The sequence below is a fragment of the Chionomys nivalis genome, chromosome 9 (assembly GCF_950005125.1).
Source record: "Chionomys nivalis chromosome 9, mChiNiv1.1, whole genome shotgun sequence".
In the NCBI taxonomy this organism is placed as follows: domain Eukaryota; kingdom Metazoa; phylum Chordata; class Mammalia; order Rodentia; family Cricetidae; genus Chionomys; species Chionomys nivalis.
Window position 1 is genome coordinate 80,516,951 of NC_080094.1, and position 12,838 is coordinate 80,529,788.

The window sequence follows — 12,838 nt, forward strand, 5'->3', positions numbered from 1 at the left end:
CTCAGACAAATAAGACAGGGTCCCATGCCCCGCCTCAAATGCTGTGAACGAAAGCTGAGCAGCTACAGTGGGAACATCCTAGCTCCTCCTCATGGTTTTCAGGAAAACAAGGGAATTCTATGGCTGAACACACTATGATCCGAGTCCTTCCAACTCCCGGGTCCGTCCACCAAGTTCCGGGATACTATGGTTGCTCTTTCCACAACAAACCAAAGATGCCAGCACTACTTTCGGGAGTTTCCATCGTGGGGATCTAGGCCTTGGAGACTCATCTTCATTCCTACCTTCTCCTCCGTCTTAACCCCCCGCGCCTGTCCACAATTCTAATCCGGTTCCCTTCAGCACCTCGACCCGGTCCTCTAGGCACCAGGGATATGGGGTGACCCGGACTCCGGGGTACACACCGGAAGCGGCGGCAATGTTTAACGTAAGAGGAAGTAGGTGACAGCGCGGCCTGTGGTTGGGCGTTACGGGAGCTGGTGCCTCACTCTGAAGGTTCCCCAGCGTCGGGAAAGCTGAGCTATTTCAGAGCTCAGGGAAGTTTCCGCAAGCTCAGCCGGCTTGGTCCCGCGCGCCCAGCCCTGGCTTGCGGCGCGTGTGAGGACTGCTCCTAGGCCACCGGCTGGAAGGGAGTCGGTCTGAATTAGGGAAAGGAGCCCAGCTCCCCCGGTCACATCAGCAGGCTGTTCCCCGCTGTACTTTACCCCCAACCCCGAGGGCGGTGCTGGCTGCTCTTGCTTGTGAAGGAGAGGCTGGGGCTCAGACGGTAATGTCAGTTGGCGCGGTGTTTGCAGGTGGGACAGGGACAGATCAGCATTCAAAGCAAGTTCCCGCTACCACCAGAGCCCTTGTTCTTCTTACGGTTATCAAGCTTTGGGTGCCAGGGTGGCAGGGACTCCACAAACTGAGTAAGTCTCAGACGGCTCTGAGAATTTTGATTTTCAGCAGTTGCCCTAGACGAATGACATCGCTCCTGTGTGAATGAGCAGCAAGGTGCGCTGGTCAGGGGCCTTCGGGGACCCCCCGCTAACCCTCGTCTTCTGACTTTAAGACCTCGGAGATGAGGGCTTCCTTCGCACATCTCGCTCAGCTGGAGAGTTGGATTTGATCGTTTCATTAACGCCTTGGGGCAGCTGACAGGCTCTTCGTGTCTCTACCTGATATAGGTTGTTGTTGATGAGACAGGCTCTCAATATTTAACTCAGGCTTCCTGAATGCTGAGATTATAGGTGTGTGCTACTTCTTATCACCTAATGAGATTTATAAGCATGGAGTCCCGAACCCAGATCTACTCTTGTGGATCAGAAGGTCTAGGAGATGGGGCTTGGGGATCTGTAGGCTGAGCGTTAATATAACTGTGTTCTCTTTGGGAACTTGAAGCTTTCCTAGACCCATAAAGAAGTGGCTCATAAATTCAGAACATGTGTCCCGACCCTCCTGTATTCTGTATTTGCCACAGGGTATGATTAGTGGGCGAAAATGTAGGGGATTTGATTAGCTTAAGGCTGAGCCTTGATAAAAGTCGGTATTGATTTCTCTGAGTGACTTTGTAAGTCACTAAACCCCTGCTCCCCATATATATTAGCATCTTACCTTTCTCTGCTTGTTATAAGCATAGAAATGAAATCTTTCCTAAATCATAGTTTTGCAAGTGGGATATGAATATTTTAGATTTTAATTGAAACTTAATTTTAGTGGACAAATTCTTTTTTAAAAAAATATTTATTTATTTATTATGTATACAATATTCTGTCTGTGTATATGCCTGAAGGCCATTACGGATGGTCGTGAGCCACCATGTGGTTGCTGGGAATTGAACTCAGGACCTTTGGAAGAGCAGGCAATGCTCTTAACCTCTGAGCCATCTCTCCAGCCCCGGACAAATTCTTGTATGTATTTATGGGATACTGTGATGTTTTGATACATGCTTGTGATATAGAAAGAGCACAAAATGAATACATTTATTACTTCACATGTCTTTTTGTGACGGAAATATTGAAAGTCTACTCTTTGTAACTATGAAATACCCAGGATTTGGTGTTTATGGTTATTGTTCGTGCAGTAGATCAGTAAAAATCACCTTGTCCAAATGAATCTTTGTACTTTGGATCCACAGTGTCCTTTTCCCCATCTAGCCCCCTTCCCTAGTCACAAGGAATCGCATTCCACTCTTAGGGCCTCAGCTTTCTTCAGTCTTTATGTGTGAGGTCATGTAGGATTTGTCTGTTTGTGCTTCTCTTACACTTGGCCAAAGTCCTTCCGGTTCCTCTGTCATGTCTACTTTTAAAACTTCTGGGGACGCTCATACAGCCAGTGTAAGCAGTGATGCAGGAGGGAACTGGGTCTTGACTTTCTTTTTTTTTTCCCCCGGATTTTGAAGCAGGGTTTCTCTGGGTAGCCCTGGCTGTCCTGGAACTCTGTAGAGCAGGCTGGCCTCGAACTCACATAGATCTCCTGCCTCTGCCTCCCGAGTGTTGGGACTAAAAGCATGCACCACCACACCTGGCTTGGCCTGTTTTTCAATATTCGTGTTAAGGACTGTGGGGCGTGTTCTGCTCTTGAGACTAATATGAATAGCACAGTCTATGTGTGATAGACTGACTGCCTGCTGAAAAAGTGCTGTGATAGCCAGCAGTCCAAGTGAATCAGCTTCTGACAGGGACGTCGTAAAGACAGTTGACTTTGTGTAGAAGCTCTATCTGCTGTTGTGCTGTCTCTTCTGACCAAAAGGGCTATAATTACCCGTTAGGAGGCCAGGCTCTCACAGTCTTTAACAAAGCACTTGTTTCTTTTTGAACACAGGTAACCATCCCATGGTTTGACTCAGGAATGAAATCTTCTGAAATCTCAGAACAGAAAGCCTTGTGTTCAATATGGACGACAAAAGACGGCGAGCCCGAGTACAGGGAGCCTGGGCTACTCCGCCAGGCAAGAACCTGCAGGGTCTGTGTGGGTGTGGACAGCTGCCATCGTCCTGTTTTTATTTTTTGCTCTATGATGAACTCCCACTTGAGTTGTTCACAGTTTTCTTTAGAAATGGCCAGCATTTGTCCGAGCTGGTCGATGGTGAGCTAAGGGCATAAACTGGGCTCCTCCTGTTTAGTCAGTACCCTCAGCGTGGGTGAAGGCTCGTTGTTGCCTTGCCAATTACATTTTGGGGTCATAAGTCATCTTCAGAGAGGTTTATCGGCTCTTGTTTGAGGCTCTTCTCTCTTGTTTCAGCTACTACTGGTAGGAGCCATCTTCCCCAGACACCAGGGCAGGCCTGGCGGAGGAAGCAGCTGCCTGACAGAGAATTTGTGTTCAAAGAGCCTCAGCTGGTAAACTGCTGTTTCTCCGTCAGTGGTAACAGATGTGCTTACAAAAGCTGGGTTTCTGGAGCGTGTGCTCCAGCGGTGGCTGAATGGGTGTACTTAAGAGTAGCAAAACAAAAGGAGTCTAATAATGAAATGTGAACTATTTTGGTTTTCTTATCTGCCTGAAGATTCTTTGTATTCTGCCCTCATTGTATGGCCATGTTTCCCTCCAAACCCTCTGCCTTTTTTGGGGGGAGGGGGGACAGAGAAGCTGTACCATGACTACCAGCTTCATGCCATACTGTGACAAGAGCTTGCATGAGCTAGCTAAGATCTAGCAGTTCTATAATGATGTTCTCTTCAGAACTGTTACAGAAAATCCTTCTGAAATTTCAGTGATTATAGCAAAATGCCTGATTTTTTTAGCCCCCACCCCCATAGGAAATAAATGTAAAAAACATAGATGACTCAGTTTTGGGGCACAAAGGCGTTGCAGGGCTGGGGATCAAGCCCAGAGTCTTACGAATGCTAGGCAAGTGCTCTCTATTTTATCCCCCCCCCCCCGATTTATTATGACGCATGCGCACACGTCACAAGCACAGACAGACACACACACACAGCGGGGATTCGAACCGGCGACCTCCCGCTCCGGGGGTGGCGCTCCCAACCTCTCAGCCAGTGCTCAGACCGTTGCCAAGTGCTCTCTCTTGAAGTAACTCCCAGTTCTTTTTTTTATTTTCATGTGTGTGTTATGCAAATGCATGTTTATATGTATGGGTACACATGTGTATGTGCCTATAGATGTGTGTGCAAAGGCCAGAGGTTGACATCAGGTATTGTCCTCAATTGCTCCCTACATTATATCCAGTCAGGGTCTCTCAGGTGAATACAGAATGTTCTAAATGCAGCTAGTCTAACGAGCCGGTCTGCCCTGGGAGTTCCTTGTCTCCACCTCCCTAGCTTTGCATTGCAGATAAGCCTCTGCACCCACTCAGCATTTACATGGTGTGGAGAATTTGAATTTAGTCTCTCATGCTTGTAGCCGTCTCCTTGGCCCCTTCTCTTAAAAGAATAATAAAATGAAAAAATACAGTTTAAAAGCTAGGCATCTTGGTATAGTAACAATCATATAGATTGGCGGTTCTCAACCTTCCTAATGCTGCAGCCCTTTAATACAATCATCATGTTGTGGTGACCTCAACCATACAGTTATTTCATTGCTACTTCATAATTGTGCTGCTGTTAGGAATTGTAATGTAAATGTCTGTGTTTTCCGATGATCTTAGGCGACCCCTGTGAAGGGTTGTTCAGCTCCCAAAGAGGTCATGGCTCACAGGTTGAGAACTGCTGATATAAATAATTATCAAAACTCCTCTTAGAATGTATCTTCTACTTCTAAAAATAAGTCTTGAGTTCGAGGCCAGCTTGGTCTCTAGTTCCAGGACAGGCTCCAAAACCACAGAGAAACCCTGTCTCGAAAAAACCAAAAAAAAAAAGTCTTTTTTATTAATAAAAGGTTTCTGCAAAGTGTCTGGCTAATGGGAAAGTTGACTAGTTCTAATTGTATCACATTTTCGGTCAGCTGGCCAGTGTGACATAGTTCTAGGAACTGCAGGAACAATGCTTTGTTGGGGTAGTGGTGGTGGGATGGAAAAAGGATAGGTGTAAACATGCCTTGTTTTGGCTAGAAATGAGAGGGATGTGCTATTCTTGACCCTTGGGAACCATCCCAGAGTTCAGATCTGCCTGTTTCCTTGCAGGTTGTGCGTACAGTCCCAGAGCCAAGAGTGATTGAGTAAGTAAGCATTGCCCACAGTGAAGCGCATGGCCAGGGTCTTTCCCTCGATGACTTTCCCTTTAAAAAGAGCATGGCTCAATAGCTCTAAACTTTTAGCTGGAAGGAATAGTCTACTTCAGTTGTTGAACTTGATCTTTTGAGGAGACATCCTGGGTTTACCGATGGTATAGAAAACACAGCAAGATCTCTGCAAATTCAATTCTAACTCTGGGGTTGATTTCCTGGCCTCGTTTCATTGGTTTCTGGAAGGGTAGACTGGATACAGAAAAGGCATTGTCCTGAGTCACTGCAGCTTGTTGGGAAGCCTCGAGTGCCCTTTTACTAGCAGTCCTTATGAAAACTGCTGTGAACTAGATGACCCTGCATCCCATGTATTAAAACCATGGGGTTGGTGCTGAGCAATTTAAGCAATGTTAAATGTTCCTCTTGTATTCATTTGTGTCTGGAATGTTTTCCAGAGCAGGTGTGAGATATATTGGCTTCTTTTCTCCTGCCTCTCCCTTTCCATCTGATGTAAATAAACTATCAGTATGAGCTATACTTTTATGTTAGCAATTAGCATCAGATAGATGTTCTTGCCCCTGATCAGTCGATTATGCTATAAAGATACTTGTAGACTGGTTTTACAAGAATTTGAAACTCACACAAATATCAACATAATTTCAGTAATTATCTAGTCACATCTTTGCAACTAGTTAGCTATATAACTAGTCCTGAGTTCTTTTCATCTCTCTAGACTTTCGTTTTCTTCTTTGTATGTTAAAGACTAGTAAAGTCACTTAAATCCGGCTTAGGTCTACTAGTCTTTGAACAGTACCTATGCAGTATCGCCTCCATTGTTGGTAGAGAGAACAAAGCCACGAAACCATTACAGTTGGGCTTAAAAGGGGGGGATGCAGTTGTCGAGAGAAACGTCACGGCATCTCTCGCTAGGTGTTTGGGGCTCAGCCTTGCTGTGTCCAAAGTTAACTCGCCTAGGCTTTGTTTGCCAGTTCCCAGAAATGTGCTCCATGTTTGGAGTGAGAGAATTTCTAGATACAGTTCTGTGTCTCTCATTAAAGCACAGTGTTTATATCCTCGGAATCTATTTAGACAACTTCTGTAGTAGAATGTGATCCTTGGGAAATAAATGCTAGCTGTGCTCATTCAGCTGCCTAGGAACCTAGTGCAGAGGTCATGAACCACTGGCCCCTGAGAGAGGTGATAGGAAAACCTTTAAAGTAGTAAATGATCTGTGTGCTCTGTTGCTTTTCTGCCATGAAACTTGCACCTGTATGTCTGTGTTTGACACCTTTCCACACTGGATTAAATTCAGCAAGCTTTGTTTGTTTGGTTGGTTTGGTTTTTATTTTTCGAGACAGGGTTTTTCTGTAACTTTGGATCCTGTCCTGGAATTTGCTGTTGACCAGGCTGGGCTTGAACTTACAGAGATGTATCTGTCTGCCTCTGCATCCCAAGTACTTAAAGGCATGTGCCACCTCTGCCCAGCATTCAGCAAGCTTTTATCACCCATCCACTGTGTGTAAGGTGTGAGAATAAGCCACTCTTTGCCCCTTAAGGGACCCACATCTAACAAATAGAATAGACATTTAAACAAGTTGTAATTTTGTACATAAGATCTAATACTGGCACAGGGTGAGATGGGTCATGTTACTGGCACAAATTAATGGTCAGGGAAGTTTTAGAGGTGAGGTGCAGTGAGATTTTTGTAGGGGAAGTGAGAAATTTTCCTTGGGCCAGACTGGGAGGTGAGTTGGATCGGGGCTGCTGGCTGGTAGGGAAGTATTCCTGCGCACAGAAACGTGGGTTGGAAACTCCTGGAGTGCTGTAGTAAAGGAATGCAAGTGGTTGCTGCTGAGGATGGTGGCTCTGTGGGAGTCGTCAGAAGAGAGGTCTAGGTCTCAAGGACCATGAATGCAGTGATGGGGACGCTGAAGGAGTTCTACCCAGAGGAACAACTCACTAGACATTTGTCTTTGAAAGTAACAGATGCTCTAGGTGTTGAGGTGTGTGCACTCGCCCCCTAAGCTGCAGTCCTCATTCTAAACTCTCCATTGGTGGTAGGTTCTTGGATCCTATCAGTCTAAATCATGCGTGAAACCTAGAGGGGTGGAGTCAGAGGTTATTATCTCCTGCTTTTGTCCCCATGGCCTGGTCCCATCGGGGTTCTGTTCCTAGTACCATTAATGATGCGCCACCATTTTGCCCCTTGTCTAGCAGTTGAGGAGGAGGGTGGAGATTATGCCCCCCCTCCTAGTGTTCTCTAAAGGTAACCAATCCTAATGAGTCAGGGCCGTGGGAGGGCACAAACAGGGTGGATTCCATTGCCTCACACTAACACGTGCTTTTCCTCTGCTTCTTTAGCAGGGAGGGAGTGCATGAAATCAGCCTGTCACCCACAGGTGTGTCGAGGTAGGTGACTCCTCATTGGTGCGTGACTGCAGCTGTCACTGAGTTAGAGGCTCTTGAAATTGTCCTCTCCTTATTTAGGAACAAGACTTGGGTAATACCTCCTTTTTACAAACTCTAGCATCAGAACATTTTCACAGCTTCTGACTGGTAGAACAAATCTTGTGACCACAGTCTCATGAGGAAGCCAAGCCCAGAGAGACATTCCTTTTCCTGCCAGAGCTGGCTCCGGTCTTTCGTGAGTGCTTCATTATTTATTGCTGCACTTCATGAACTACATATATATTCATTATATAGTGTTACATTGCCACATTAAGGTGAATTGAAGGTAAAGTTAAATATATATTAAGTTAAATATATATTAAATATATAAGAAGATAAAGTTTTATATATATATAACATGTAGTCACTATTTAAAAATATTTTAATGCACAATATATTAACTATCACCATAAACCAATGAGATAAACAATTACATCAGAAATGACACATGAAAGTTGCTTAACAGGATCCTCTTCTGGATATTTATATATAAAAATATCTTTTGACCTCTTGACCTTATGGAATGGATGTCATCTTCAGGTTACACTTTTGGAAACTGAGGGACATTAAGTGCCTGCCCAAGGTTTCCAAACAGAGCCATGCTAGTACTCTCTGCCTCCTCTCTCCGGGGCAGTAAAGAATCTTGAACACTGTTTGGAGCAGAACTCTAGAAAGCCTCCTGTGTCCCTCTTACGGCCTTGTGTCTTCAGTGGTGCCATAAATGGAGTGTGTTATTTTATGTGAAGATCATGTGGAAGGAAAATAGCTCCGTCTGCCCTTTAAAGTGAAGGTCTAGTCAACTGAATCCTCTGCCAGGATTCAGTCCGCCTTTTCTGTGTAGTTCTGCTGATGACCACTCTTTCTGCTTTAAGGGTGTGTTTATATCCTGGCTTCGTGGACTTGAAGGAAGCTGACTGGATACTGGAGCGCCTTTGTCAGGATGTCCCCTGGAAACAGAGGATGGGCATCAAAGAGGGTAAGCAGGCCTCTGGGCCACAGTTGAGCTGCTGCACAGTCCCTGTTCAAATGTTTGCAGTTCCCTGCATCGGCTTAACATAGCTGGTCTCAAACAGGATAAAAGCCAAGACTTTCTAAGGGACAGACAGGAATTAGTGTGCCGGGCAGAAGCCATGCCCAGCAGAGACCCAGAGGTCAGGGAGTGTGGACAAGAGAGAGGCAAGAGCTCAGAGAGCCAAGAAAGCCTGGCTAACTGGCCCGTGGCTGACATGCCCTCCCTTTCGCTTTAACTGCTTCTCTATTCTGATGGTGCTTGTTCCTTCTTTATAGAAGTTTCCAGAGCTTTTTTTTTGCTAATCCATTTGGTACACATTTTACTGAAGTCCTACTTACTGACTTTGTGTTTTCTTTCCTTTCACTGGATTCAGCCAGTCTCCTTCAGTTTCAATGTCCCCTCTCCTGAGCTTGTGAAGATGCAGCCCCATTGATTACCTTATTCTGATTTGCCCCTTACTGTTGTTCTCCCTGCTCCTGCAATACCTGTGCTACCTCACATGGCCACTAGGAGGCGTCTGTGCTCTGACATAAGCTCCTTCCCTAGGACTTGGAGCCAGTTTGAATTGCTTGTGAAGAGACAAAGTACATGTGAACTGGCTTTTTTTTTTTTTTTTTTAACACGGATGTCAGAATAGGAGCCTTTTTAAGGAAGCCTTCCCTACTCTAGGAGTTTTCACAGTGTGGCTTTGGGTGCTTGCTTTAGCGTTCCAAGTAATTGTTAATTTTGAGCAAATTATAGTTCAGAGGCTCTGTAATTCTAGGTTTTCTTATCTTTAAAATTTATCTAATAGTACATAAATTATAATATTCATGTTAATTAAATAAATTAAAATGATGCATGATACTTGCTTAACAGAATGCCTACTGGTGTGTGTGTGTGTGTGTCTTTTAATGAACATTGGCTCCCCCGACTCCTTTTTTCAGCAATTCTGGGTTCAAAAGTCTTAGAGGTTTAGAAAGTTCTACTACTGAGCTGCATGTCCTCAGTCCCGTGTTAATCTTGTTGTGACTGATGTCTGTTGGGGAGAGATGGCAGCCCCTGACTTCTCTAAAACAGTTTAGATAGCATCCACGTGTGACAAGAGCAGGCGTGTGTTACAGCTGCTTCCACTGTTTTAGATCAGAAGGACACGCACAGTGTTGCTGTGACGTATAGAGATGACTAGGTTCTCTTGCTTTTCAAACGGATTATTACTACAAATCCATTTCACATGGCTCAGGCTCCATATTCTGCTTTTTGAGATTTTTTTTCTATGACTGAAACAAACAGATCATACACTTTCCCTCCCCAGAGCCTTTGCCCAGGCTGTCCCTGCCAGCATGTCTTTCCTGTATAGCCCTTCCAGTATCCGCTAGCCACCTCCCATATCCTGAGGAAGGGACTGGGTCAGCCTTCCTCTTCCTTGTGTTCCTCACACTTCTCCAGTGTGGGCACACCTTACCGCGGCATCCGTCTCAAGAGCCCTGTATTTTCTTTCTTAGATATAACTTATCCGCAACCAAGACTTACAGCATGGTATGGAGAGCTTCCTTACACTTACTCAAGAATCACTATGGAGCCAAATCCTCACGTATGTTGAAATGATGTCACTGGTGTGGTTTTCTGGTCTAAGTGTTGAGTACTGGAGTCATCGCTCAGAGAGGCATATGACAGTTCCTGCTTCAGAAAGTCCTTTGGGCTCAGAAACCGCCCGCTTCTCGTCCTCTGTGCTCTCCTGATTGTGAATGAGCTCAGAGGACGGGAGACACTGGAACTGTGCATTGGGGCTGAGTGCAGGGGAATGAGCTGCCTCTCCCGACCCCTCCTGTGTGAACACTGCCATGTTGTGCTGTTCAGCACATCCCTGCAGCTGGCCAGTGAGGGTCGGGCACCTTTCCATTTCTCAGCTCTATTGTTACTTATGAAAAAAATCTGGGGTTTGTTAAATTTATATTTATATTCTGTGGGTACAGTTTCCAGACTTCCAGCTTACTGCCACTTGGCCTTGTTTCTACTGCTTCTTTTGTTTTTGAAGCTTTCCATGATAGCTAGGCAGTCATGGTACTAACATGCCTGCAGTCCTACAACTCAGGAAGCTAAGGCAGGGTGATCATAAGTTCAAGGCCAGCCTTAACAACACACTAAAGCCCTATCGCATAAAAAAAAAATCCATGTCAGTAGACAAAGATATTTTGGTCTATAAATAAGCTTGTCAAAGCCTAGAGTCGAGGCCCAAGAAAGCACTCCCAGTTCAGTTCTTGGACTCTTGCCTTCGGCAAAAACGTTCTGCTTTGCTGAAAGAGACTTTGAAGAAGTGGAGTTTTGCTTATTCATTTGGACACACAGAAGTGTGGCGTGTTTTAGAGCCCTAGCAACATGTAAGCACAAAGGCCCTGTGTGCTGACGTCCCCAGTACAACATGTGCACAGGGGAGGTGGCTGCTGCCGTGGGGGCTTTTCCCTAGAGCCTGCTGCAGGCTGTGACTACAGAAGGTGTGAAGCTCCTTCTCTCTGAGTAGACTTGGAGACCTGGGCAACAGAAGCTGCCCCCACTTGGTCACAGCCGATTACCTGCTTGTCCATGACCACAGTGGCAAAGCTGGGAGCTAAACAGGCTGTGGGGAAGTCCTTCTTCATTTGTTCCGGTTTGTCTTTCAGTCGGCTTTCTCTTCGTGCGTCTGTTGGGGGCAGTTCCTGGGCTTAATAACCACCATTTTTAGAGTACACAGAAGCCACACGGTCCTTCCTGAATATTGTCTTTCACTTTAGAGTCATTTTTTAAAACAATTTTTCAAAAGAATTTTTTTCACTGACAATCTTTTTTGACCCTTATTGAAATTGTAGTCTCAGCACTTAGGAAGATGTAAGAGGGCTTCTGGGTTTGAAATAAACCCTTCTCTGGAGAAACAAAAGTGGCTTGGGTGTGGCTTGGTTGAACAGCACAAGACCCTGGGTTTATTCCTAGCACCACAAAACATAAACCAACCAAACCAAACCAAAGCCCCTTAAATGAATAAAAATGAAAAATTATCTATGTTTCTCTCAACTATATTTCATTAACAAGTCTTAAATATTCTATATGGATTTAATGCCTATATAATATTTCATAGTCTTTGACTACATTAATTTATTCAAGCAAGCCTCTTGTTGAACATTAAGATTGCCGTAACAGAGCTAGGAAGATTGCTCAGCCAGTAAGTGCTTGCTGCACAGGCCTGAGGACCCGAGTCGAGACCCACTTTCCAGTCTCAGGTGGAAGAGCACAGTAATCCCTGTTTGAGATCCCAGTGCTGAGAAGTTCGCTGACCACTTAGTCTAGCCTACTTGGTGAATTCCAGGCAAGTGAAAGATCCTGCATCAGACAAAATAAGAAAGAGCCGGACTGTACCTGCGGGATGCTACTAGACGTTATCTTCTGGTCTCTAAGCATATACATGTGCAAACACATGCACACAAAAGAGTCTCAAATTATAATCCTATCATGGAATTTTGTATGTTTATTGCTAATGTATTTAGTATATATACATTCATTTTGAGACAAGGCCTCATTAGATAGATAGGCTGACTTCAAATTTCTCTAGCTAAAGATGTTCGAACTCAAAATCCTGATATTCTTACCTCCATAGTGGTGTTAGAGGCGTGACCACAATGCCCAGCTTTAGCTATAGGTCTTGAAACTTGTTTATCTTTGTACAAACCGAATGATATTGGGCCTGATGTATAAAGTAGATTAAAACTTAATCAGCTGCAAGTCCCACCAACATGACCTTTCTGGAGACCCGGGCCCACCTTTGTGTCACTGAGCCGCTCTAGAAACTGCTGCCTTCTCCACTTTCCTTCAGATGTCTCCTGAGGATAGAGTGCCTTTACTGAGCAGCAAGATGATGCTTAATTTTAATTTAGACATTCAGTTCTAAAGGATCTCTATTTAGAGAGTTGGTTAAAGAGTCTAAATTAGTCCTCCATTACCCATCCCATGTCTCCCTTTCTCTATACTTCACTACCAAAAATAGCCAAGAAAAAAACATATACCACTTAGAAACATAATGCAAACTTGATGTTGTCACAGTGTCGAGTCCCAAGCAAGTCAGGCAAGTGCTAATGAGATTCACAGTCACATTCTAGAGCCGTCTTCTTTCCATTCTTGTTTTCTTGTTAGATGTGTAATTCAGGCATCTGCTTTTTCTCTTTCTCTGTGAAGGTAGATTCTAGCTGGGAGCTGGGCAGGAAGCACAGCTTGCCTGTGCCGTAGCTGAAATTTCACTTCAGAATTTGCTCTCTTGAACAAGGGCCAACTTAA

At 44.8% G+C, this 12,838-nt stretch overlaps 1 protein-coding gene across 1 annotated transcript in view; it reads left to right on the forward strand.

Annotated features, from left to right (window-relative positions):
* The first annotated feature begins 488 nt into the window (after window positions 1-488).
* The window catches only part of Alkbh3 (alkB homolog 3, alpha-ketoglutarate dependent dioxygenase), a 32,402-nt gene continuing 20,052 nt past the window's right edge, over window positions 489-12,838 (forward strand). Inside the window, exons 1-7 of the mRNA XM_057781858.1 lie at window positions 489-766; window positions 2,803-2,928; window positions 3,223-3,320; window positions 5,057-5,091; window positions 7,459-7,506; window positions 8,418-8,521; window positions 10,042-10,130. Of these exons, the coding sequence (XP_057637841.1) occupies window positions 2,874-2,928; window positions 3,223-3,320; window positions 5,057-5,091; window positions 7,459-7,506; window positions 8,418-8,521; window positions 10,042-10,130 (429 nt within the window). The 5' untranslated portion in view covers window positions 489-766; window positions 2,803-2,873. The remainder of the gene's footprint in view (window positions 767-2,802; window positions 2,929-3,222; window positions 3,321-5,056; window positions 5,092-7,458; window positions 7,507-8,417; window positions 8,522-10,041; window positions 10,131-12,838) is intronic.